The sequence below is a fragment of the Copadichromis virginalis genome, linkage group LG2, assembly GCF_057382275.1.
Source record: "Copadichromis virginalis isolate Kocher_CV1m ecotype Utaka linkage group LG2, C_Virginalis_male_GT1.1, whole genome shotgun sequence".
Taxonomy (NCBI): domain Eukaryota; kingdom Metazoa; phylum Chordata; class Actinopteri; order Cichliformes; family Cichlidae; genus Copadichromis; species Copadichromis virginalis.
In genome coordinates, this window is record NC_140619.1 from 7739021 (window position 1) to 7766900 (window position 27880).

General features: G+C 38.7%; 1 protein-coding gene and 1 long non-coding RNA gene across 4 annotated transcripts in view; one reads left to right on the forward strand and one right to left on the reverse strand.

Moving 5' to 3' along the window:
* LOC146716908 (uncharacterized) lies at positions 1-21182 on the reverse strand. The gene is made up of 3 exons (XR_014922479.1): positions 21118-21182; positions 20883-20983; positions 1-1041 (listed from the first exon to the last, which is right to left on the reverse strand). It is a non-coding gene; the product is annotated as an uncharacterized LOC146716908 (long non-coding RNA).
* The window catches only part of adad1 (adenosine deaminase domain containing 1 (testis-specific)), a 22045-nt gene continuing 15306 nt past the window's right edge, over positions 21142-27880 (forward strand). Inside the window, exons 1-5 of one of the 3 annotated variants that reach the window (XM_085469670.1) lie at positions 21142-21239; positions 23329-23502; positions 23663-23803; positions 24351-24521; positions 24814-24891. In XM_085469670.1, the coding sequence (XP_085325796.1) occupies positions 23349-23502; positions 23663-23803; positions 24351-24521; positions 24814-24891 (544 nt within the window). In that variant the 5' untranslated portion in view covers positions 21142-21239; positions 23329-23348. The other 2 variants (XM_085469679.1, XM_085469689.1) reach the window with 2 other exon arrangements.

Sequence of the window (27880 nt, forward strand, 5' to 3'; positions counted from 1 at the left end):
GGTGAAACAGAGAGCAGAGGCAACATAACATCTGCACATGGTAGTCTAAGCATCTAATGACTTAAATATCCATGCAATTCAAAGTATTTTACAGTGCTACAATGGGTAGGTGATAGTGGCTGCCTTACCTTTTAAATTTAACATGAGGGTAAGGGGGAAGTGGAACCAATTTGTTTTGGATTGAGGTGCTGATGCTCCAATGTGTATGTAGCACCTTTAAAAATGGAGTTTGACCTCACTTATCCTCATTTTGCCACTACTATTGGTACTGGCTCCACCTGACACTGCTGGCAATACATAAAAACCATCACTATGGGAGTTTTATACTATGTACTGTGTCCTAATTTGACCAGAAACAGAAGAGAATAAAAAGATTGAGAGATGGAGAAATAAGGAGCTTAAAAGGAGTGGAGAAAGACAGAAAGAGAGAGGGAAGTAGAGAATGAAAGAGAGAGAAAGAGGGAGAGAGCTTTTAAAAGGATTTTGTCGGTTATTGACTGGTTGCACTCTTCAGCTAATAGCCATTTAAAGATTATGGGCCTGCTGGTGGAAATCAAGGCCTCCATTGTTTGCCTTATTGCATTCTGGCAGATGGGGGCTGACACAACAACACGCAGCATCCCTCCGGGCACGCTCGCAGAGCGCCGACCCTCCATCAGCAGATCTCCTATTGAACTGGCCCTAATAACTGGCCATGAATTATTAATCCATGAACCATATTGAAGACAGAGAGAGAAGAGGAAAAAACAAGGGAAGATTGTGGCCAGTTGCAGTGAGTGTGATTGGCGTACAGGTGCCAGTCGAAGGAAAAAAGGTCCGTTCAAAAGAGTCCCAGGACGACCATTTCTCGGAACGGGGAGGACATTCCGATAACTGGCACGGGAAGATAAAATATATATTCATTAAATGTCAGATTGCTGATGAAATGGGTCCGATCCATTAGTGGGTAGCGGAGCGGCCAGTTAATGTTTCCCGGTTGTTCTTGGGTTGGGTGGCTTTTAGTGTTGCTCTGGGTAACTGCTGGAAACAGGATCACTTGATCTGGAAAAAAAAAGAAAAGTTTTCAAAAGCAAGAGCAGGTGCTGTTAAAACTGAAAAGGAGACACTTTGAAAACTGGAGTCAAATGCACCTGTTGTTGAAACCCTGTAACTTTCCTTTGTTTTAGGTCAAGTGAACCTGATCGCTGATTTGGAGGTCTTCTAAACTCTTGTCAGTTGATTTATTTGCAGGGATTGATTGCTAACTTTGGCTAGACTAGCCTTTCTTTTCTTAAGCTGGATATTAATGACTCAATGGCCAGAGAATACTAGCAAATAACTGAGGCCAAGCAGCCAAGTCACCCATAGTGTTTCTTTTCACCATCATCCTCTTTCCCTTTCTTCTTCTGCTGTTGCAGTCTGTTGTACCCCCTAGAACCACATGGTCAACAGATTTAAAATTTGGCACAGTGATTGGTAACAGCTCCCTAATTGCTTTCACCAAGTTTCAGTTTTTTAACATTTGCCAAAATTGGCACAAGTGATCTTGAGACCAAGCTTCACAAAAGCTGTTTTATGGATTTCTGCTATTCAAAGGCTTTCATCTGTCACAGCAAATCCTAATCTTGATACATGGTCTCAGGAAACGATTCTAATGCAGTGCAAAAAATTAGTCTATTCGTCTCCCAGGAGGATGTCTCAGTAAGGTAAATTATATTTATGCTAAACATAAAGAAAAAATGTTAAACACTTTTGCGTTGGCTAATAGTGTGGAATGACATGTCAGCTTGCCATTTTGAATGATGAGAGTACGATATTGGATTTTATTGAAAGGTTTGAAACTTCACTCACATTTCTTTGAATCTTCACCATTTGGCTGACTTGCAGAGCAAGCGCCACAAAGCTTATCAGCTCAATTTAAACATAGCCGCACCATTCCAGGGCTTGGTTTTAGCATGGGGGGTCTAGCCAGGACCCTTACTGGATACCAGGTGGGAATCAAACTCGCAACTATCATTCCAAAGGTAGTACTGCACTACACTATCCAGCTGTGTAGAGATTTTTCTTTATTAGAGCCTATTAAAATGATGCAGAGAACCACCAAACAAAAAGCAAGGCTATAGCTCAGCAAATGTTTGATCTACTAACATCATACTTAACTCTAGAGGACAAATGAGGAAATGAAGAAAATATTTTTTGTCCATCTAACTTACTACCACACTTTTTTAATATTATCAGAAATCTATTGGGCCTGCAACCTGTTGCACTATTTAGCTGCCTCATTGTTGCTTCCAGCTATATAACTTCTTTGTTTTTTTGTTTTGTTTTTTATTTGTTTGTTTTTGACATTAAAATAAATTTCTCCAAATCTATTAAATATTTTGTTTTACTATTTTTTAATTTACTATTTCTTCATATGCAGGGTGCCAGACTTCCTTCTTGGATTTTTCACAGGACTGAAGAAGTGCTGAAAATAAATATTTTCCTCTTCATCTCTGCAATGTTTATTTTAGGTAAACACTGCTTACAGAGTTTTGTACCCTGAAGGAAGACATGACAGACTATTATCATTTTTTTGAACATGATTTAGACAAGGATAGGTTATAATACTTGCAAACAAATCCAAACTAAAAACTATATACGCATGTTGCTGTTTAATTTTTGTGTGTGTATCTAGATAGATAGATAGATAGATAGATAGATAGATAGATAGATAGATAGATAGATAGATAGATAGATAGATAGATAGATAGATAGATAGATAGATAGATAGATAGATAGATAGATAGATAGATAGATAGATAGATAGATAGATAGATAGATAGATAGATAGATAGATAAAGATGAAAGTGGAAGGAAGAAAGTGAAGATAATTCCTAGAATTATCTTCACTTTCATGGCAAACACTGTCTCAACCATCTCTTGTACAAAGTATACCAACAAACATGAAGTGCTGATTTTCTGTTTATCCTGAGGTATGTTGACAAAACTTATGGATGCCAAGAAAGAATTGTCAGAACATGTCAAAACAACTCCTTTGTGTATGGGATGCAACACATACTGTGTGAAGAGAAACTATGAAAAGCTGATTCATTTTGATTCACAAAAGCCTTTTTAATGCATTTATAAAATGAGTAATGGTGTCAAGGCTTTCTTTGTGGAAGTATACAATGAAGTATACAAAGAAAAAAGATAAGAAGGATTTCCACGACCTGCTATGCTTTTCTGAACAGTAAGATTTTAGTTTAGCCCACTGGTTAGCACTTAGAATTTTTCCATCTCAGTTTTGTTTTTTTCCTTTCGACTGTGTCAGCCGCAAGCTCCCACTGAATTAAAAAGCCTTTGGCAGGGCTGTTCTCACTTCCCGTTGTTTCAAAATGAAGTCTACCCAGCGCCTGATGAATTGAATTTCCTGTGTCAAAAGCCTGTGATTTTAAAGAAAATAATGAACAACGCCCGAAGAATCCCCTTTCAGATTTCATTATGAGGGAGAGGTTCTAATTGCGAGGAAATTAAATTTCCATTGCTTTCTCTTTCTATGAGTTACTCGCCTGCTGATGATGATGTGGTGAGGTTTGTTTCAGCTTGACGCTTTGCATCCCTTTAAAAGGCAATAATCTCATGTTAACCAAAACCACAACAGGAATAATATAATCAGCTCATATCAAACAGAAGCTTAATGTGTCATTCTTTAGCTTCCGAGCAGTTACTTGGTGAACAGTGACAGCTGCTGCAGGTTCACAGACATCAAAGAGACGCTGAGACGTGTACCCTCATCTAGCTGCCTGAACGCTGCTCTTTGGATGAGTGCCCCCATTTCATCAGTTGAACAGACATCAAGAGCATGAAGGAAAACCGCAATAAGCACCTGAAAGAGAGCCAGGAGTGAAAACAAATAGACCTGGATGTCTTCCAGTGCAACTGTCCCATTGCTTACAATGAACCTGCTTGCATTCACTTGAGTCATTTGAGAAAAATCCAAACTATAAAAGCGTTCTTTTTTTCTTTTTTTGAAGATGTTGGTGAAGCTCCTGAGCATCTCTGTTTAGATCATAGCGTAATACTAAAGTCATTACTTTGAAAAAAATCATACTGTGTCATTTCCTGCTCGGGTTTTCCCCAGAAATACCGGAAACAATAAATGCAAAACTTTGAGTCATAACAGTAGATATGTTATCATATGCCTGTATAATGAATGTCAGATAAAAGCAAAATGTCAAAAAAGGATCCACCAAACTGTTGTTTACAAAACTAAAATGAAAATTTGTAGTTCATTAGAGGAAATTTAAAAAGAAAACTGCTGGCACTTATTTTTTTTAATCTGTTGTAGATAATATGCTATCATTTTTTTTCTTTTTTGGATTTCATTTAGTCTTTTACCTCCAACTTGCCTTTAATTAACCTGACTGGTTAAGGCTTTGATTACATAAAACAAAAGGCATAATTAGAATTTTGAATATGAAGGCTGGAGCAACTGTTGAATATCTTATTTTATTTTTAACACAAACAATACAAAGTGTGCTTTTGATGCTCAGAGAAGATAATAATGGCTATGCTAATGAATCATCCGCACACAAAAGTGAAAGAGCTGATACAATCATAATTATGTGCCATGACACAATTATATGGTTGAACACCGAGTGTGTGTGTGTGTGTGTGTGTGTGTGTGTGTGTGTGTGTGTGTGTGTGTGTGTGTGTGTGTGTGTGTGTGTGTGTGTGTGTTTGAGAGAGGGAGAGACTGAAGAGAAAGAGAGTGGGAAAACGCCTGCAGGCACCAAATGAATGGGACGTGGAAACGAGGGGGGCAAACACAGAGCAGGTCAAAATGAACACCATCTGGGTACATGAAAGGGAGGTGGGTAAGGGAGGTAGTGGGGTGAAACAAAACAAATGCACCAGCGCTGCCAGCATGTAACCAGCAACACCATACTACCGCCACCTTCCATGTTGCAACCCCCCACCCCCCCTCCCTCCCAGTCAGGTGAAAGAGGGGTTGTTGGACTCACCATCACTCATGCAGCGCCCCCCCCCCCCCCCCCCCCCCCTTCTCTTATCCCCCAGTGTGTTCAGATCATTGCCAAAGGAGCCACAGGCCACTTGCAGGCTGACAGTCATCTCCTCTAATGGGCCTGGCTGTTTATTTTGTACCGCTTGGAAGTGGATTAGCTGGAGGTAATTATGGTTAATGATCTGCTCGCCTCACCCCGCTGATCTGTAGTCATCCGTTTGCTTGGCTAGTAGCAGCATATAGCTGCTGGCACCATTAATATGGGATAATGTTACCTATTAGGGCTACAAAAGGGAAAGGGGAGATGGAGATTTGTCAGATGGATCAGAGTGTGAAGCATTTCAGAGAGAAATGAGATGGATCCATTTTGGAGTGAAAGTGATGTTCAATGGGGTTCAAGGAGCTTTTCAAATTACAATTTGATTACATATTCTGACATATTGTTGTTTGTATGGGAAGGCCTCAGAACAAACACCATTAACTATACAATTAACTTTGTCAGAGGGATTTTTAATTTTGTAGGATTCAGTTTATAATCTGAATCTCGAATCAATAAAACTGTGCACTGAATCAAAAACACTGCATGGACTGGTTTGATTGGGAAAAAGCAAAATATTTGATAAGATAATATTGGTTTTCAGTAGCACTCATTTGGACTTTTTTGGACCAAATGTCATTGGGATGTCATTGGTCTATATTATGAACATGATTGTCACGCACAGATTTTTGTTTTTCTTTAACGCTTGAAGCTGACCCACGATTTTGTTATAGGCTTTTAGGTACTTAATACACATGTATTACTGTCAATGAAGTCTATACGAAAGAGCTGATACTTTTATATTAACTTTTTAATGATCCATGATTGATCCTGCTGCCTAACTGAAAAATCACATATCACCAAAATTCTACTCAAAGAAAACTGGCATGTTTTTAGGTTTGTGTACAAGCATTCTCAGTTGCTGGGATTTTAAGTGATCCCTTATTTTAAACTGTTCCATAATTTCTAAATTGTTTTTTTTAATCTTTTTTCTTCTCTTGTCTAATAAATGTATATGGCTTACATAAAGCTGGGAAGATGTGCAATTTCTGTACTTCCATAATGTACTTAAAGAGAGCAATACAAAACAACAAAGACTCTTGTGCTTTTTAAAGTTAATTTAATGCTGGGAAAAAAATCAAATGTAAGAAATTAAATTTGTTTTTATTAAGAACTATATATTCTTTTAAAATGCATGTAAACTAATATATGAAAAGTATTTCTCTATTTGTGTTTGTCATTTAAGCTTATAAAAAGTAATAAGACATAAAAAACAATAGTTTTAGTACCAGCATATTTCAGAGATATTGGCACCATATATCACAGAACTCATTAATTTTCGTCAATCGGGGTGTGTTTTGGTTCTTAAGAACATAATATAATAAATTGCAATAAAACAAAGGCATAAAAGCTGAATAAAGATTTTAGTTATTAATGGCATTTGGAAAGAAGGGCATAAGAGGTGTTATTTTATCCATAATTTCTGAAGTGGGTGAGAGTAAAATGAAATCAGGAAATGTTCTACAGTTTAGGTCAATGTAACTCGTGGTCATCCTAAACACTTTTATCTCATATTGCAGTTTTATGTATAATGGGAAACTGAGACTCCCTCCTGTGTGCGAGACATGCACACACACACACACACACACACACACATAGAGCATCAGTCAAGTAAACCAGCTGAGAGGGACATCAAAAAATGATGTCTTCTGCAGTCGACTTTTTTTGTGCTCATCCATCTTGAAAATGCACCCATAATAGCAACAAAGTGGTTTTTCCCCCCAAAATGAAGTTTTACTTAATCAAATCAGGGGTCAGAGAAACATATCTTCACGTGAAAAGGACAGGACACTCCAGGGTTAAACCGATTACGTCCTGTTAAACAGGCATTTCAGAGTTTCCATCTCAGACACATTTTCCTGCCTTTTCCAGTAATTTTTGAAAGCCTTCAAGCTGTAATAAAATATCACTTTTTGTGCATTTGTGCATTAAACACTCTTGGTCTCATTGCATTTTTCTGATGATAATCACATTTCCCCCGAAACCCTCCCCCTGGTCTATTCCCATCTCCCCTTTTAATGCACTTTGCTCCTGTTTCAGTGAAGATGACACTAACTAGGGGTGAGCAAAGGGAGGGAAGTGGAGGGGAGGCTGCGGTAGGCTTTGGCTTACGGTTCCAAATGGAACGTTTCAGCTGGGTCCTCCTTCTGCAGGTTATGTGGCGTCACGTCTCGTTTTGACTGAGCTCAAGAACAGCGCCCACCACTACCCTCTCAGGGACTCTCGTAAAGTGCTCTGATGCTTCATAATGCAGATCATTATCCGGAATGCTGTGGAAGACCCCAAGTCCCCACTTAGATTCGGTGCCTCCCTGAGCCCCCGCCGTGTTATGTATCCCTGCAGATCTCCTGCAGACACTCTGATTGTCCATTCCTGCCCGCCGTCGCCTTGCCAGCAGCAGGCTTTATTGACACTAAGTTGCCCCCACAAGGCGATGTTAATACGCACGACAAAGGCGTTTCTTTTCCTCTGTGTCATGCTGAAGGTGCTTACAAGCAGGAGGTTATTGAAACACGGAGCCATAAAGCTAACACAGATATGACTTAAGATGTGATTGCACCAGGTGACCGATGCATGAGCGCAATCAAGTCATAGACAATGATTTCAAAAGGAGAACAAGGAGCTGTGAAGCAAGAAGGGAGGCAAAGGCCTTATGAGGCTTCAGATTGATGAAGGCAGTAAGAATGACATTAATAGGGCAGTTATTAAGGCACCAGTCAATGATCTGACACAAGGTCCTCAAAACAGCCTTCTCTTCATGCTGGACTCAGTCTTTAAACCACAATTTACACATTTTTTTAATACCTTTAGTTCTAGCTGCTACAATAACAGCTACAGTTCATCACATCTGTAACTCTCTGATGTGATATTCACAGATTTGTTACAGCAAGTGTCATAAAAGCTATTTTTCAGATCACTACATCCTTTTCTTTAAATTTTGTAGTGTAACATTGAAAACATTTGCCATTTCCTAAAATGTTATTTACTGTAACTAAAATTTGCCCTCCACACTAACTACTAACAAAAATGACTCATATCAATACTACTACTAATGAAATAGTAGTAATAATAAAAAATATAAGTTAATATGAATTTACTGTATCAATTTTTTTACAGGTCTTTATACAGTTGGGTTTTTTGGCTTTTGGTTTTTTAATTATGCTTCACATTCTTCATGTATAACAGAAGTGCCCATAAATGATACTAACAATATAGATTATAGATATATTGGAGTTGATGGAAATGACTGCAAAAAGTCAGTAGAAATTCTGTTGAAAAATGGCCAATGTGCTGGCAAAAATCTACCAGGATATTGATTGCGGGTTGGATGGCTTTTTTATTCTCATCTGTAGCCAAGCTCCTGACAAAAGTAACCTGTATCTTGGGAAAAAATATGTATTTTTATTCCAAGTTGCCCACAATCATTTAAGTGTACCCAGAGGCTAAATGTTCTCGGGCTGTAGTGTTTCATAACTGGTAGGATTTTGCTGTAATGCACACAGAATCCACAAATTAAAGGAGTCACATGCGGTGAAATTTGAATCAGGAGTGTGATCACCATTGCGACTTGTCTAAATGCCCTTTACTTCCTTTCATTTCTTTGTAAAATAAGGTTTTCTTGCAGCACAGGTAATATAATTCTTCATGTTAAATCAAAGCAGATTTAACATGAAAATATGACACTGACAACGGTATGTAACATACAGTTCTGAAGTGTCAAAAGCCTGTGCTTCTGGTAGGTATTACATATCTGAAAGATATCAGATATTTGTGTGGATACAATTATCGGGGCCTCTTTCACATGAGTATTCACGTTGTCCTCAAGCAATCATTTATTCACCCACACAATTAGAAACAACACAGCCGCTGCTTTATTAACTCTTTCCCTACCTGGCCACTGCCTAGCGAGTACAAAGAGGGCTTCAGGTGTTGAGAGAGAGAAAGGAGGAGAGCAGATTTAATGAAAGCTCTGGCATCTGTATCCGATTCATCTTGTCAATGTTGCACCACCATCTCTGCCCCAAACCAAACCCCCAGCATGCCTTGCCAGCCACTTTAATTACTTTTCCTTTTTGCATGATATGGCGACCCGCAGCATTGACAGACAGGTGCAGCGATCCTGATTAATTAAAATAATAAAGACCGGGAGAAGACGAGGAGGGGGAATATCAATGTGTGGACAACTTCTCTTGATGGGCAAGCGGTGAGGAGGCATCAGACTGCAGGGCGGGAGCATTGATTTACTTTGTGACAACAGGGTGGCCTTCAGGCTTGACAGGGCTGTATAGAAGAAAGGCAGCGACAGGGAGGGTGGGGGAAATGGGAACTCTGTCCCGTTCACATCCTCAGGGCCTAGTTTAGCTCCCAGGGTGAGGACATGAAAAACCCCAGTGCCTCAGCAGCTGCAGCGTCCCGCTCGGAAAATGCTGGTGCCATCACACCTTTCAACATGACATGGAGTTAATAAAAGCCATCTCCTGGGATTCATCAGTTCTAATAGCCATATATTATTTCACCAGACAAAGAAAACATGTTTTTGAATGATAAGCCCTAAGAGAGTGTACGGTTATTGTCCTATCAATTTCTCTTTTCATACTTAAATCACATATTTTGGAAGGTATGCTGGATTCAAAATAGGGTTTCTAGGCAGAAATGTGCTTCGAGAACATAGGTGTGGTGAAAAAAATTTTTTTTAATGGGATGGGAAATTGTATTGCAGCCATGCTTTTTCTAGAACCTAATTACACTAATCATTTAGACATAATACATATAGTACAGTACAATCACAGTACATTTCCTAAAAGTATCACTTTTTTGAGAAACCATTCCCATACAGTATGTCATCCTGTCTTTTGGCAGCAGGCAATGGGACACTTGGCGTCACATCCACCCATACTGTGGGCTGAAATGTGAGAAGTGTAAGTTTGTGTGTGTGAAAGCTGACCTGCAGTGCCCACATCCTCAAGCTGACACTTTAGAGCTCCTCTGTCTCAGCTGAGCGTGTCAGAACAACAGAGATGTGGAAAAGGCCGGCATGTTTACCACCTCTCTGTGAAATCAAATACAAGCTGAGCTCGCAGCGCCTGAGTGTGTGAAAGCAACACATTGTGAGCTTCAAAGTTGCTCTGATACAGTGTGGAAATGTGCATGATGTTGTTGTTTGCTTACAGCTATTATGTTTACTACTAATGTATTAAACATGCAACAAACCTTAAAAGTTCTACTCCTGTCGTGAGTTGAATCAGATTTGGATTCGACTGCGGAGAAATGCATTAAAACCTCCAATTACCATATGAAGCAACATTGGGTTTCACAGCTAGGCTCTGCATTGAACTGGTACCTGATGGCAACATTCTCTACCTCAGGGATTTGCCTTCAATACTAACAAACAATACATGCAATTCCTCATTTTGCAAATTCCTTTATAGAGATCGAAGGTAGCTAAGCTCTTGTATTACATTCTTCCAGTCTTACATCTTTTACATGTATTTCACTTGGAAAAATTCCTTTTCACTGCACTGTGTAAAGGAATAATGTCTTAAAGAGAAATGCTTTTGCTTATGTAATTTGAAGGATAATTTTAGTTTGTTTTTTTGTTTATTTTACTAATTTATTTTTAATCGTAGCATTTTTTTTTTTGACACGTTGTGCATGCTGAGATTGTGAGTAATGTTGCCCAAGAAATGTTTCGCCACTGCATTGGCCATTTGAAATGGACTAATATGACAAATTTAACACAGAAATGTTATTAGGCTCTTCAAGAAGTTTCTGAACTACTATATTTAACAGTGTAACCACAGTCTCCTGCAACATTGAAATAATGCTTTAATATTAATGAAAACTTTTGTTTCTAATACCTGCTGATAATACTTGAGCAACTTTATAGTACAAATGTAAATGGATAGGGTTGGGTTTTTTTTTTTATTATTTTACTTTGGTGAAATAATTAAATGTCAGTCAGAGGCTATCTGAAATGTCCCATTCACAAAATGCAATTTTTTGTGACATAATATAAGGTACGTGCCATTCATGTTGAGTGGGATCTTTGCACTCTCTGTCTGAAACAGGATGTCAGTGTGGATGGCAACTGAGAGCATCACACGCCACCTAATGGACGAATCATGCTGAGCACATTCAGCGATGCCATTCAGAGTCACTCATATTTAAGGCACTGAGAACAGCTGTATAGGATCATGAAGACAGATACTTACTTGTTTTTTTTTCGCATACTATATTCTATGTTTCTTTTTTGTTCTTTTTACTTTTTACTCGTCTAACAAACATTGCGCCTTACTTTAAAAAAGGTTTGTCACACATTATCTGTGCATTTATAAAACTAACAAATAACCATGCAGCGTTTTTCATACCTTAACAGTAAAAATGTCACTATTATGATTAAGTGTGATCTTATTTTGGAGAAGCTGGAAACTGCATTTCCAAATCAAAATGAAACACAAGACCAGAGGCATCACTAAATTAGGTTTTAATAATTCAGTTCCCTATTTTTCATTCCTTAACAGTGGGATAATACCATACTTTAGGAGAAGAAATTGATTTTTCAGCGTGCCTATTAATGCAGAAAGTCAAAAGCTCTCAATGCAGCTGGCTATTTGATATATTCATAATCAACTGCACTGATGTACTGCCTAACAGTCTTAAACTGCGATGGATCTAGCAGGAAATGAAACAAATTCGATTGGCTTTCTGCTTCATGTCTGAAGATTGGCTGCTTTGTTTCCTTTTGATTGGTCAATTAAAAGTGCGCTTCCACTTTCAAAGACTGGACCCATTACAGAAAGTAATTTCAAGAGCCAAGCTGTTTGCCCTGCGCTCTCTGCTACGAGGAATTCCCTCTTCACTTTGCTGAATCAGGCTGTGGGAGAGAGGGTTGGTAATATTAGCTCCCGTTTTATTGAGAGATCCATTAATTGTAGCCTTCTGCTGCTGACCCGTTGACCCCCGCTGACCCCTGGACATCATATTACCAGTCGAGCAAACTAGAGTTAAAGCCAGCAGGCCAGACATATCTTTCTTTAAAAAAACAAATACCAGTTTTCAGCTCACTATTTTGTCCCAATTCTCACAGCAGCGCTTTCTAATGCTGATACTTGGCCTTGATAATGTGTTAAATGGCAACATGATTAAAAAAAACATTAAAATGTTTCTCACTTCTGCTCAGGAGCAACTTTGAGTTGTCTTATGTGTAATTAATTAACATACAGAAGGTGTTGGCCAACTAAAAGATGGCAAATCTTTTTTCCAGAGAGCAGCTTTAGAGCAAAAAAAAAAAAAACATTAGAGCAGCACAAGAGCGTATGCATTAGGCGATGGAAAAACATCCAGCCAGTGGGGTGGGGTTGTGTACAGTAATATACTACCATTAAGTATCCTACTGATCTAATGCTACCATTAAGTAAGCCAGGTCTTTACAAGGAGTGTAGGATTTCACTGAAGTTACCCTGACATGATTGCGAGTATTGTGTGTAAAATTATGCTAATAATATATGTTGACAACGCGAACCTTTTATAGAAGAATATGAGCACTGCTTCATTCAAGTTCCTTGACAAGCTATTTTTGAAGATGATGGCTGAATACATTTGTTGCAGCTTTATGATGGGTCATTTAGTAAGTATCATTCCTCTAGTACTTTACAGGATCTCTTTATCAGCTGTCGAGCACCCGACAATAGAAGACTTGTGTAATTTTATATACGCCTTTGTCTGACGGCTACATAGACTGCACTCTACCTGTTTTTCGACAGGCAAAGGCTGGGCCCAGGACGGGCGTTGAAAGCAAATACCTGATTGTATTAGTGTCTCTCCTTTAAGCTGTTGTCACCTAGCTGACCGATTATGGGCAATTACCTGCTCTGTCGGAATCCTAGCCGAATAGATTGAATTCAGATTGATTTTTGCCCAGGAAAGAGGAGGGAATTTAAAGCCTTTTTTAATTGGGTATTTGGTGTGTGCTGATCTGAACACCGTGGCCTTCCCGAGGGATCCTTTATGGGCCAATAATGGCATTGGAGTGGGGGGGGGTGCTGCAGTCTCGTCTGCCGACTCCTTCCCAAGGCCATAACCCTGCATTTGCTCTGAGTGCTTTTCTATTATGCATTGATAGTTGAGCATCAATCAATAAGAGGGGAAACAGAAAACCCAGCGAAACCAACTTCTTAAGTGTAAAATGCCTCTTAATACCCGGGGCCTTTCAAACAACTTAACCTGGACGCTTTTTACCCTGCCCTTCCTCCCTCTGCTCTTTGAGGGACACTTACCGGCGCCTGGTGACACAATGTTTTATTTAGGAGGCCTGGAAATGTGCAGCTCTCAGGTGAAAATGTACCACAACCCTCTGGTTGTACTTCAGCAATACATCACTAAGTGTATGCAGGCACAGAAGCAGATTTACAGAAAACAAATGGGTTGTTCCATTTCCAATATATTTGCTCATTTTACTCTTCTCTGTAGTCAAAAGAGCTTTCTGTCAAACAGGTGAAAATGTACCACAGCCCTCTGGTTATACTTCAGCAAGACATCACTGTATGTATGCAGGCTTTACAGAAGCAAAATGCATCACAGCATTTCCACTTCCTTTCTACAGTTTTCTTTTCTCTGTACAGTCAAAATGTTTTACTGACAAAGGGTTCTGAAAACATATTAACAAAGTAAAATAAGCAATGTCTCATCACTGACCGGGTTTATTTGATTTGGCGTTAAAAAAAAAAAAATACAAAATTTGGTTTATCACATTATGAATGCAGTACGTCTTGAAGTCAATTCCCACAAATAATTTTAAGACGATACTACTCCTGCTCCTAGTCTTTCTTTACATGAACTTTCCAATTGGTTGACATGAAAAAAAAAAAGGTTAAAGAGTCACCTTTCATATTACCAGCGCAACAGTTCACTAACTTGGGGAAATTACGGGAAGGAAAGGGGGAAAAAAACAAAACCCTCACTCACAGATAAGAGGAGCTGTGGGGATCGGACCTCCTCTGTGGAAGAGATAAGAGGGAGACAGTCACAGCAATGCCCGGCCACATAATACACAAGCCCACCTCCAGCCGTCTAAATCTCCCATCAGCACCAGTCCCCATCGGCTTTCCTGTCACCACTAATGCACCTTTTCCTATAGGACAAAGCCCCAGATGCAGTAAGGTTATCTGGGGCTTTGCGGGACTTCTCGGAATTGGCAAGTTCACCTTTCCTTTAGTCCAGATGACAGGAGGTGATACAGCTGAAGGAGATCGATTGTTCGTTGCATTGTGTGTCTTCATTCTCCAGCTGCTGATTAATATTATCACATATCAACAAGTTCAGGTGCAAACTCTGAGAATAAAAGGTGGAATAGAACTGAAAATCCACGGTCTACAGACTTTAACAACAACAAGGTATTAAGCAACGCTGTTGCGAGGGAAGCTGATTTCCCAGAAGCATTCTTCAGTCCTTGGTGGCATCATAGCCCTGAGTCGTCCATTAAAACATTTCTGCACGAGTGATTAATTATCTCAATTTTAGAAAATCACAGTCTAATGGCCATATCATTTTGTAATCAGTGTTAAGCACATTAAAAACTATTACTTGCCCACTTTCAAGATATCTTATTGACACTACAAAAAAAGACAAAAAATATTAAACTGGCTGGGGGAGCGGAGGGTGGGGGAGTGGTGGGGGTATATGCACAGGGAGGATGCCCCCAAACTCCTTTGGTTACACAAACTTTGTTTTCGGGCTCAATGCATCAGAGCCCTCTCCCTCCGTCTGCCATCTGCTGCTGAAGAATCTGTTTCACTCGATGAGCCAAGCCCAGCCTTTATTGGTCCTAATGGCACTATCAGCTGAGCCGCCAAACCCAATTACCTTTTAAAAAGGGAGGCCACCCCAGCTAATCATGGCTGCCTAACCTGATTTGCCTGTGATGAAGAGACGGGATAAAGAGCAGTTAATGGAGGGAGAATGATCTCACAAATACAAAAAACTCAATTCATTTCTCCGGGAGAGCAATCTGTCCGATTCAGCGGTAATGGAGTGGAGATTCATTAGACCTCAGGCCTTAGTAGTAGCACCGTCCCCTTATCAACTGAATGACAAAAGAAAATTCAGTGTGTTCCACTTATAGACTTCATGCTGTACACAAGGCGCATAAAAAGGTGCCAGACTGGTAATTGAAGCTAGATATAAAGATTGGGTGGTGTTTCTACATCTTTTTAATTCCATAACAGAGCACTGAAAGCATTGAAGATGGAAAGGAGCACATTAGTTTCTATTCACAGTTCTTAAATGGTGAATATCTCTTTGTTCAGTAAAGTGGTATCAGCACTGGTAACTCGCAATTCAGAAAATGTCTTCGCATACTGTAGCCTATTCTTCTGACTTGTATGAATCATGTAAGTGGTTTTGAACATAAATATTTAATTTACTGTGTTTCCTGAAGATGTTGTAACATTTTATTGTTGGTAATTTATTGTAGAGTAGCTTTTTTTATTGTGATGAACCAGTGTGGAGCCAAATAGTACCAGTCATCTATATCTACCACATATCCAGCATTGGCAGATCACTGCATTTTAAATAAAACATAGGCGCCTGGCAGTGAAGTCTATGCTGTGAATTCTATTCATGCTGTCTCGCAAAAATTAGAGTTCACTGGTTTCGTCATACAGAATCCAGGCCTGCACTAGAGGTATAACCAGCTCAAGACACTCAACATCCGCCTTCTTCTTCAGCAGACTCCACTCTCATTCACACGCATGTTCCCTAGATGATGTAAGTGACACACATGAATGACCAATTGATGCCAAGAATGTCATGCAGGGAATGAGTAACTGAGAGCATGGCGCAGCGAACACGAATGACCCGACCCCCAACCCAACCCGCAGAATCCATACACCACTACAGCTCAGCTTGGCCTGGTCCAGATATGATCCAGAGGACGTCGACTAGATGGGGCATAGGGCCATAGCCAGGGTTTGCAGACGGACATTAGGCCAAAGCCAGAGTTAAAATCCTATTAGTTTGAGTTGGGAATCGGATTATCGTCGTCGAGAATCACTCGTCTGGCAACTAGGGTCTAATTTACGCCAATCAACGGCAATTATTGAGGGGAAGGGAGCCCCTATTAGAGAGCCTCATCCACTTAGTCTAATGAATGGGGAAGATTCAATCTTGGCTGTGGAGACGCATTGGAGAGCTCCAGCTGAATGCGACTACACCAGCAGGCTAAAGAAGAGCTGCTGTTATTTATCAATGGTAGGGTGCTGTCAGAGCAAACATGCGTTAGCCATGGGGCACTAGGCTCTGGTTTCTGATGGTCTGAGGACACTCTGTCTAGTAAAGCAGTTAGTTTAGCTCTCTGTGACCCATTATGTGTATGTCATACACATAAAGATATGAACCTGTGTTTATGTCATATATTTAAGACCTGAGTGCTGGAAATTTTTACCAATTTCTCTTTATAAAGTATGACCTTCCAAGTCTATATAATAATGTTATCGAAACTAACATTGAAAATGGCAATAAATGTTTAAATTGATTTATTTACATCTTATAGATAACGGACACACTTTTGAAAGTTAAAAAAAGCATACTATACTATATTTTCTCAATTTTTGGGGGGGCACAATACAATTGATTTTCTCCTACCCTAACTAAATGTATGGGTTTTTTTCCCGCATTTTACCAGAGTTTGCCTTTAATTATCTGCAATGAAGCAATAATGAACAGAAACTTGTATCATCTCCTCGAGCTAGTTTAAACCTGAATCATCTGCTACTGTCTAACTAATAACTAGATATTTTTTTCCAAAACCCAGCGGATGATAAATGATTGATGATTATCTTATCTAAAATTAAACTACAAAGTCTTTTTGGACAAGAAAGCATGATTTCTGTGTAACCTTCAGCTTGCCACATATGCTTTGTTTTTATCTCCGTTCTTACACTGCCCTCTACTGTTAAATGCTAGTTTTTACTATGAACTATGCAGATAGGCTGCTTTCAGAATCTAAACACAGAGATCTGTATTTGACACATTGTACTACATAGCATATATATATATATATATATATATATATATATATATATATATATATATATATATATATAAACACCCAGCACGCCCTGCGGGCGGTTTATCCTTCAAGCTCGGGTCCTCTACCAGAGGCCTGGGAGCTTGAGGGTCCTGCGCAGTATCTTAGCTGTTCCCAGGACTGCGCTCTTCTGGACAGAGATCTCTGATGTTATTCCCGGGATCTGCAGGAGCCACTCGCCTAGCTTGGGAGTCACCGCACCTAGTGCTCCGATTACCACGGGGACCACCGTTACCTTCACCCTCCACATCCTCTCGAGCTCTTCTCTGAGCCCTTGGTATTTCTCCAGCTTCTCGTGTTCCTTCTTCCTGATATTGCTGTCATTCGGAACCGCTACATCGATCACTACGGCCGTCTTCTCCACGAAAAAAGTGGGCTACTGGAACAAGAAGGCATCGGTGGGCAAGAGACGAAAACATATATATATATATATATATATATATATATATATATATATATATATATATATATATATATATATATATATATATATATATATATATACATATACATATATATACACACATACACATATATATATATATATATATATATATATGTATGTGTATGTGTGTATATATATGTATATGTATATATATATATATATATGTGTGTATGTGTGTGAGTGTGTTTAGTTTATATATATATATATATATATATATATATATGTGTGTGTGTGTGTGTGTATGTGTGTGTGTGTGTTTAGTTTATATATATATATATATATATATATATATATATATATATGTGTGTGTGTGTGTGTGTATGTGTGTGTGTGTGTGTTTAGTTTATATATATATATATATATATATATATATATATATATATATATATATATATATATATATATATATATATATATATATATATATAGTGACCTAAGACAGTCAAACAGTGTTAAAGGTCAGTTTAGAAGAACTACTGGTGATACTGATCATCGCTGCATGTGGGTGGAAGCAAAAATAAGACCAATGATGGAAGATTGATTTGCATATTCCCCCTGCATGTGCAAGTGTTTGTGGTCTACCTACAAATTACATCAGATCATGTTTGTCATGACTTCTTGCGCAATGCCCTACTGTAATCTGGTGTTTATTTATTTTTTATGTCTTTTGCAAAAGTTGAATGTAAAAAAGATAAAGACTTGATAGCAGTAGTGGTGTCCTGAAAATCTCACATAGCGGGGGAAATTCCACCACCTTTATTGGCTTTCTGTTGGGGTTTAGCTTTTCCAAACTGGTAAGAGGGTGCAGACGTGCATGAAGTTATTAATAACACCAAATATTTCCACTGTTGATGGTTTCATTTCCGATCGAAGCTGTAGTGATTTTTCCGCACTCAACAAACAGTCCCGCAATAGATACATTTACTTTTTAACCTTTTCTCCCACTATTTTTGTTTCTATCATTTACATGTTTCTCTACTGCACAAGGATAGTGCAGGGGAAACATGAAAAGCTTATGCTGTTACTATTTCCTGACCCATTCAACCTACTTATTTAAATATCTTCCCGTTGCTTTGTTACAAATCTAGAAATAGGTTTAGTATTTAAACTGAATTAGGAAACGGCAGATGCTATAAAGTGATTGTCTTCTAAATACGCACTTTTCAACATGTGTGTAAATTGGAAGAAATCTGTCTCCAAAATGAGAAAAACAAAGCAAAAACAACCGCTCTCCCAGCTTCATTAATAGGAAAACCTGTGGTTAAGGCCTGAGTGACTCATCTTTTTCCTTTATCTTAGTTGCTTATGGGAACAGGGGGATGGAGCATGCAAACTCATTTCAGACTGCACCCTTTCTCTTTTCAAGTGTGACTGATTAGAGAAGTAATTTTAAGATTGTCCCTACAGTCTGCGGGGGTGGCAAACCATATTTGTTCCTGTGGTGACCTTCACTGCTTGTTGCCTGTAGGCTGCTTGTTCCATTTTACTTTTATGCTCTCGGAATTGCTAATCAATGTCCCTGTTGAGGGTACTTTATACATCAAAGGGAAAAGTGAAAATACTGACATCAGAAGCCTTTAATACTGACCCTTATCATACCAAAAGTTTCATTTCTGTTACCTGCAAACAAGGAATGTCAACCATAGGCATCTACACCCACTGCACTTACTATACTTTGCCACTGAGGTGTGATCACCAAGTGGGCAAAGAAAGATATGCAAATGGATATGCAGCAGCCCTGATACATGCTATAGATGTTATAATTAGAAGAAGCAGCTCAGTGTTTACTGAAACATTGGCAGGCAGGTTTTGTCACCTTACTATGGAGCAATGTATGTACCTGCCCTGTTTCCAGGTAAGCTGTTCTTACTGGAAGCTAGTTGTGGATTGATACGAACCTACATGAAATACATATCAATCAATGAAGCAAGCAAGCATAAATGTCAAACTACATCTGTTTAAGATAAGCAGTTCAGTTTCCCTTTAGCTATAAGCTGTAGTCCCTAACAGAACCACAGCATGTTATTCTCAGGATATATATATCACCTTGACCCTACAAGGAAAAAGAAAGCAAACTCTGTTCTACTTGTATTAGTGTACTCTGCTGAACAAAAAGGGAAATGACACTGTGTACATACTTTCGTCTGTACGAATTGCGACTTATTTATAAATATACTGTAATTTTGTCATACCTGAGGTAGCGATTTAATTCTTTAGTACTAATAGGAATGACTCAAACAAAATATAATAGCACAGAAAAGGCTCAAATCAAATGTAGATAGGAAATAGTTATTTCAGATATGAACTTCAGGGCACTAGGTCAGGACAACACTTTTCTTATTTCCATTACTGACTTGCAGGCTGTTAATCAAGGATATTAAACTTTAACTAATGTACAAGCAAATTAAAATCTAATCAACAGTTGCTGAATACACTTCCTTTTGTTGAAGATGAGGCCAAATGCTCTGATGTGTCTTCTTGTCATTGTATGACACCATGCTTTTTCTTTAGATAAACAATTAAGAGACAGTACAAAAACCTATAATTATCAGTGTGAGGTGATAAAACAAAGCAACTATTTTGAGTGAGCTACATGTAAGGAAATTCCTATGCCGCTAATTTAATCATCAACAAGACACACGCAAGGTGATTTTGTCTTTACGCAATAAGGATACTTGAAGGTTTGCAGGCAGCGAAAGTAGGTGTGTGATCTCTGTTATCAGCAAGTGTGCATCTGAAAGGGGGAAGAAGGAAACTGCTGCTGTATACAAATATACCACAACTGTCAACATGTCGGAGGCCAGTGGGAGGTGAGGGAGAAGCCCCTTTTTGATTAACACGTATATATACATATATATATATATATATATATATATATATATATATATATATATATATATATATAAATGGTTTACATATATGTATATAGTTTTTATGTCATGAATAATAAAAGAGTTAAATGGACAACACTAAACAACACTGAAACATCATTTTAGCAAATAACTTCTCATAGTTAAGTCTGTCTGTGATGCACCACTGATTACAACTAACAGCCAACTGATCCTGTGTTGTTAGGTCACATCACCCATGGCACTAACCATGACCACTGATGATATGTCAGAGGGCTCAGTGAAACAGACAGGATTTCAGGATTTTACTAAGTCATACTTAGTGTTGTCAGGTGATGGGTTGGATGAGGCCCATAGGGAAGTGAGTTATTTCCCTATGGGTGAAAGGGAGGTGAAAGTTCCTGTTTCTAATGTCTGACCTTTGTCCACCTCATCTCCTGACAGCTCCAGGTTTGACTCCACCTTTCACAGTTTTACTGCTTCACCCCCTTCCCTCTGCTTCCTGAAATATGGACACTTGCTGTCCAGTACAAAGGGTACAAAAGTAAAATTATTTTCCAAATTAAATAAATAATGTGCCACTTTTTTACCTCAAACATCGATCTTAAGTTACAATGTGTATTAAACCTCCCAAAACGTAGCACCTAAACTTACAGCTAACGTCATCATTCATTTTCCAAACAGCGTGTGTCACCTGATCAACCGTCAACGCCCACGTTCAAGCAAGAACGTTCACACGTTGACGGCGACCACTACGTCCAAAGTTGTCAGCACAGGTAAAACGTGTTTGCCCCTTTTTGTAGTCACATTTACATATATAATTCAAAACTCAAAGCTTAATGTACACAGTATATCAGGTGGGTAAATGTAGCGGGCCTAGCGAGTTTTCTTGGCTAGGTTTGTTTTAAAGCGAAGATGTAAAGATTAGCGACTTTGTTCAGAACTCTGACCTAAAGCACGCTAGCTAGCTAGTTAAATCTCAAATGTTAAAGCGACAGTGACCCTCAAGTTAAGGGCCTTAACCGTTAAGCTATTTTCTTTTTGAACGTAAAGAATTTTCTGTATCTATTGTTAAAGATAAAGCGCTAAAATTATTTTCTAAAGAAAAAAAAATAATGTTAGCAATTAGCAAAATTGCATTTTAGCAGTTAGCCCACGCTTGGCCTATCTATAAATACTTGAGTTATATTTTGCAAGGAGAAAGAATGGAGCGATTTATTGAAATTTCCAATCCAACTTTATTTATAAAGCACTTTAAAATAGCCAGCACAGGACCAAAGTGCTGTGCAGTAAATAAGTTAAGAACAATAGATAAAACAAAAGAGCAAAAATTAAAACACATAATACATAAAGTTAAAAAGCCCTATATTTTTTTAAAGTGAAATATGTGCAAACATATCTCTTTAGAGTGTTTAAGGCAACAAATAGTTTGTACCACCATTCTGAAAATCAGGACAGTCTGAACTGTATTTGGTAAGCTTTCTCATATATATATATATATATATATATATATATATATATATATATATATATATATAAATAAAAATTTCGGTAGTCTAAAGAAATAGATCTCCAGGTTTCTTAAATGTCATTCATGTCATGTCAGTTCGCTGCCCTTTCTTGTGCTCTCCCACACTGCTTTAGTAATGTTGAAGCGTGGGTTCTGGGGAGGCCAATCCATGTCTCTGGGTGTTCTATTGTGTTTTTTTTTTTTTTCCTATCCAGGTATCATTTTGCTGTACTTGTAGTGTGTTTGGGATCATTGTCTTGCTGAAAAATATAGCCGTTGTGAATCAGATGCTTTGGTGATTGTGTATCCAAATCTAAAAAAACTGATCTGCATTCATAATTCTGATCATTTTGAAAAGATCACCAACATCACTGACTTAGATGCAGTCTCAAACCATGACAGAGCCTCCAACACGTTTTATCAGATCAATCACAATTTGAACCAAAAATTTTACATTTGAATTCATCACTTCATAAAATGTGTTTTGTGTTACTGACAGTTCCAGTCGGTATCAGGTTTTTGCTGGACTTTTTCCTCTCTTTTTTTGGGGGGGGGACATGACTTTCAGATACTGTACATCTGCTGTAGTTCACTTTTGGCCTCCACTTGTGTACTTTGGGCATTTTTTTTTCTTCCCTAGAAGAAAGTACATTTCATGCCAAAAGATGTCAAGTTTGCCATTCCAAGTTTTCAGTTAATAGCTCTTTGAAAATCACCTTGTAGGTGTAAAACTATTGTATGTTTGTCAAACTGTTGTCAGCTCTTTGAAATTGTCCATAGTTTCAACCAAAACAAAAAGAAACAAACCGTGAGCTTTTGTAACAGGCTGCTGGTAGCAAAGTGCCTAAAAACTGGGAACTTTCTGCATTTCAAACCTTTAAAGCAGGTGTCTCAAACTCCAGTCCTCAAGGACCCATGTCCTGAACACCACAACACACCTGAATAAAATTAGTAGGTCATTAGCAAGGGTATAGAACTTTACTTCATGCTTATCTGGCAACCTCAAACCCTACTCAAGTAAATTTAAGTAAATGTAAGTGTTTGGAAAAATGTACTTCTAAAAGTATTTTTATTCCACCATGTTCATTCACTCATGAGATGCTGTAACATGAATCAAGTGGCTGAATTACCACCTCAGCATGTAGTCAAGTTCTATAGAGTCTTGCTAGTGACCTACTAATTCTATTCAGGTGTGTTGCAACAGGGACACATGGAAAAGTTTCAGGACACCAGCCCTCGAGGACTGGAGTTTGAGACCCCTGCTATAAGGGAACCCTTTAAACTTTATTTATTCAGATAAATGTGGTTGATAAGACATGGCTTTAAGTCAAACAGTGCTGTTCTCCTCTTTTCAGAACTGGTGAAATTTGGCAGGATGTATCGAACTGGTGGATCATTTGGGGGTTCCAGAGGAACTTGTATTGAACAAATTCTCAAGAAGAATTTGCCAACGACATCAGGACCAACCCGATCACCATCTAACATGAATATAGGTTTTGATCAGCAAGTGAAAAGCACTTTTAAACCTGGTAGGTTTGAGAAGTTAATCTACTCCAGATACAGCTCCCACAGTGCTCCAGATAATCAATGTTTCAGCCCCTTTAAGTTGTGGTTTCTGTTGCAGGCCTCCAAATAGAATCTATATGGGTTTAAAATTTGAATCTGCTTTTTCGTGTTTTCCCTACTAAGGTCATGATGGAAGACCAAAAGTCTCTCCTAAAACACTGATTGCCAGATACAGGAATGGAGAGACAAATGCTATATCTTTGCTCCATCAGCTTGCCCAGACTTTGCAGTTCCATCTGGAAATGAAGGAGACAGTAGCCCCAGGTAAATCTTCCGAGCATGCTGGTGCCATTCAAGTACAGATCTAAAATCTTTAACAACATCTATGAAGACGTCTTCACATAATCTATTCAGACAGCTTTACAATGCCACATGGCGTTGTTTATAATGATAGAATACATAGCTGTATTCTATCATTATATATTACTGTTTTTATCTTTGAGGTAAAAGCAGCAATGTTTTAAGGTCTTTCAAGTAAGAAGTGAACTTGGAAATACATTAGAATAATGCAGTTTATTTTTTTATTTATAATGCAATCACAAGATCAGGTCTATGCTAGATTTTTTTTCCTTTTGTTATTTACCCCTTTATACAAAGAAAGAGAAAAAAACTGTTGTTCAAGAAATTAAGGTATTGTGCCAGAGGCTAAGTCATTAGAGGCTGATGTCATTTCAGACTGGATACAAACTGAAGGATCTTCACAAATTGTGACTTCTTGTTATGCACAGTGGCTGACAGAGAAGATGTCAGCCAGATGTTGGGGTATGATTGTAGTAAAATTCATGACTTTTTCCTGTTTTTTCTTTATTAGCCAGTACAACAGGGCTTTATTTTGCCTTTTGCGCTGTGATCGATGGAGTACAGTACAAGACTGGTATAGGAGTAACAAAGAAGGAGGCTCGTCTGAATGCAGCGGAGCTTGCTTTTCAGGATCTCCAGCCCACCCTGGAGAGTCTGAAATCTGCACTTCCTGAAGCATCATGTTAGTATTTGATGAAAATAAAGTGTTTGTTCTGCAGACTCTGAGATGCACATGTTAGTTTTTTACAGTATTTATGATGTTGGTTGTTGCGGTTGTTGTTAATATTGGATACACCATTTAACACAGCTTTTTGCTACATTTATTTATTTATTTTTATTGTACATTAAGTAAATGTAAGGCTGTAAATGTTCTTCGAGCCAGTCTTACCACCGATTTTTGACAATTAATTTGGCAACATTAAAAATGCACATTTAAACATTTTACATTTCATTCACTTCTTTGCCTGCTTTAGCCTTGGATGTCCCTGCACCTTTGCCAGTAAAAGAGGAGCCCGCCATTTCTGATAGCCATGCTCATAGAGCCATGCTCGGTAATTCTGGATTTTATATTCTTTGACTGACTTGTTACCTCTCTGTTTGCATATTTTGTAGTAAATGACACTAACAGTAATATTTTGAACACATCTGTATACGTAGCACACAGACTATATTTTATTGTTGCATAATTTGATTTGAGACCACTGACATTTTATTTTTTAAAAGTGCAATAACCTTTTTTTTGTCTTTGGCATTGCCATCACATTGGTCTGGCTAAGTGTTAAGGATGATTATGTTGGATAGAGTTAGGGATATACATTATGACTTAGGATAGGTATAGATATAGTCAGGGCAGTCGTCCGGCCAGCTGGGGCCTTTGTATGTAGAGTTTACATGTTCTCCCCATGCTTGGGTGTTCTCTCTGGGTGCCCTGATTCTTCCCACTGTCCAAAGACGTGTGTCTTAGTTTAACTGGCAATTCTTAATTGGCTTTAGGGTGTGATTGTGTTTGTGTATGGTTTTCTGCCTCTGTGTGAGCCCTGCAATAGACTGGCGAGCTGGATTGGGTGTACACTGCTGATGCATGCATGTCATTTATGCGATATCATTCCTGCCTTATAGATTTTGTCTGCTAAAATACAACAGCAATGTTTAATTTGAAGGTCAGAGACAAATTTAGTCATATGATTCATTTTACTTATCTAGTCATATCTTGGTTATTTAAATACTTTGTAATGAGAGCAGGTCCTTTTGAACAAGTCCTTGGTTTCAATTTGGGGGACAAACACACTGTCTACTTTCACAATTACTTCATGTTTCCCTTTTGATAACACTACTCACTACTGGAACGTCTGTCCCTGAATAATCCCTCAAGATCTGATTAGATAACCTCTACCTTATTTATCAACGAAGTAGGGAAATTACTTTGACAACAGCCATAAATGTAAACACAACATGTGACAAGATAGCTTAAATAAAATATCGTAGGTCAATAAAGAGAATGCAATATGACAAGACAAATAGCTGAGTGAGTTAAATATTATACAAAAGGAGTACATTTAAATTGAAAATAGAAGAAGAAGCTTAAGAAAGCTACAGGAAAAAGAAGAGGCTAATAGTCAGGCTAGCTCAGGGGCACACAACCATGAGCTAGCCTTTCATAAGATGAGATTGGATAAGCTGTACTTTTTAATTAACTACCAAAGTAGGGAAATTAGTGTGTCAAAGTAGTAAATACAACCAATGACAAAATATCATAGGTCAACAAAGAAAATACTAAATGAAAAGGCAAAATAGCTCAACAAGTCACAATGTACACACAAATTTGAGTACATTTAAATAAAAATGGAAAAGGTATCTTTAAAAGAGTTTTTATGAATACAAATCTGGATACAATAATGAACTTAAGTAAAAATCTAACAAATGAGTACAGGCGTTATTGAAGATTTCCTATGTCTGTCCTTGTTTTAGCTGAGCTGAAACAGATGTTAGTGAAAGTTCCTCTACATCTCCATAGGAGGCATCAAGTACTTATTCCCTCTGGGTTTTAAGCAGCTTACCAAGCTAGTCCATCTTATAGTTAGAGAACCTCTCACTGATATGATGATGGCTCGAAAATGCTGTGTTTGTATTCATTAAGCTGCTACAAGTTCAGGCTGCTGGTGGACCTCCTGTGATGCACTTTTTTTCTTTCTCTCATAGTTTGTGTTTTGTCCTGTTTATTATTTTTAGCCACTTTATGCTCTTTACTGAGCCGTGTCCTGTTAGAGGTCTCTTCCGGTTAAAAGGGAATTCTTTCTTCCCTTTGTTATCAAGTGGTTGCTCGGGCAGTATCTAACATTTTAGAGCTTACAGTGGGGCAAAAAAGTATTTAGTCAGCCACCGATTGTGCAAGTTCCCCCACTTAAAATGATGACAGAGGTCAGTAATTTGCACCACAGGTACACTTCAACTGTGAGAGACAGAATGTGAGAAAAAAATCCATGAATTCACATGGTAGGATTTGTAAAGAATTTATTCGTAAATTAGGGTGGAAAATAAGTATTTGGTCACCTCAAACAAGGAAAATCTCTGGCTCTCACAGACCTGTAACGTCTTCTGTAAGAAGCTTTTCTGTCCCCCACTCGTTACCTGTATGAATGGCACCTTTTTGAACTCATCATCTGTATAAAAGACACCTGTCCACAGCCTCAGACTCCAAACTCCGCCATGGCCAAGACCAAAGAGCTTTCGAAGGACACCAGGAAAAGTATTGTAGCCCTGCACCAGACTGGGAAGAGTGAATCTACAATAGGCAAGCAGCTTGGTGTGAAAAAATCAACTGTGGGAGCAATCATCAGAAAATGGAAGACATACAAGACCACTGATAATCTCCCTCGATCTGGGGCTCCACGCAAGATCTCATCCCGTGGGGTCAAAATGATCATGAGAATGGTGAGCAAAGATCCCAGAACCACACGGGGGGACCTGGTGAATGACCTGCAGAGAGCTGGGACCAAAGTAACAAAGGTCACCATCAGTAACACACTACAACGGCAGGGAATCAAATCCCGCAGTGCCAGACGTGTTCCGCTGCTGAAGCCAGTGCATGTCCAGGCCCGTCTGAAGTTTGCCAGAGAGCACATGGATGATACAGCAGAGGATTGGGAGAATGTCATGTGGTCAGATGAAACCAAAGTAGAACTTTTTGGTATAAACTCAACTCGTCGTGTTTGGAGGAAGAAGAATACTGAGTTGCATCCCAAGAACACCATACCTGAAGCATGGGGGTGGAAACATCATGCTATGGGGCTGTTTTTCTGCCAAGGGGACAGGACGACTGATCCGTGTTAAGGACAGAATGAATGGGGCCATGTATCGTGAGATTTTGAGCCAAAACCTCCTTCCATCAGTGAGAACTTTGAAGATGAAACGAGGCTGGGTCTCCCAACATGACAATGATCCAAAACACACCGCCCGGGCAACAAAGGAGTGGCTCCGTAAGAAGCATTTGAAAGTCCTGGAGTGGCCTAGCCAGTCTCCAGACCTCAACCCCATAGAAAA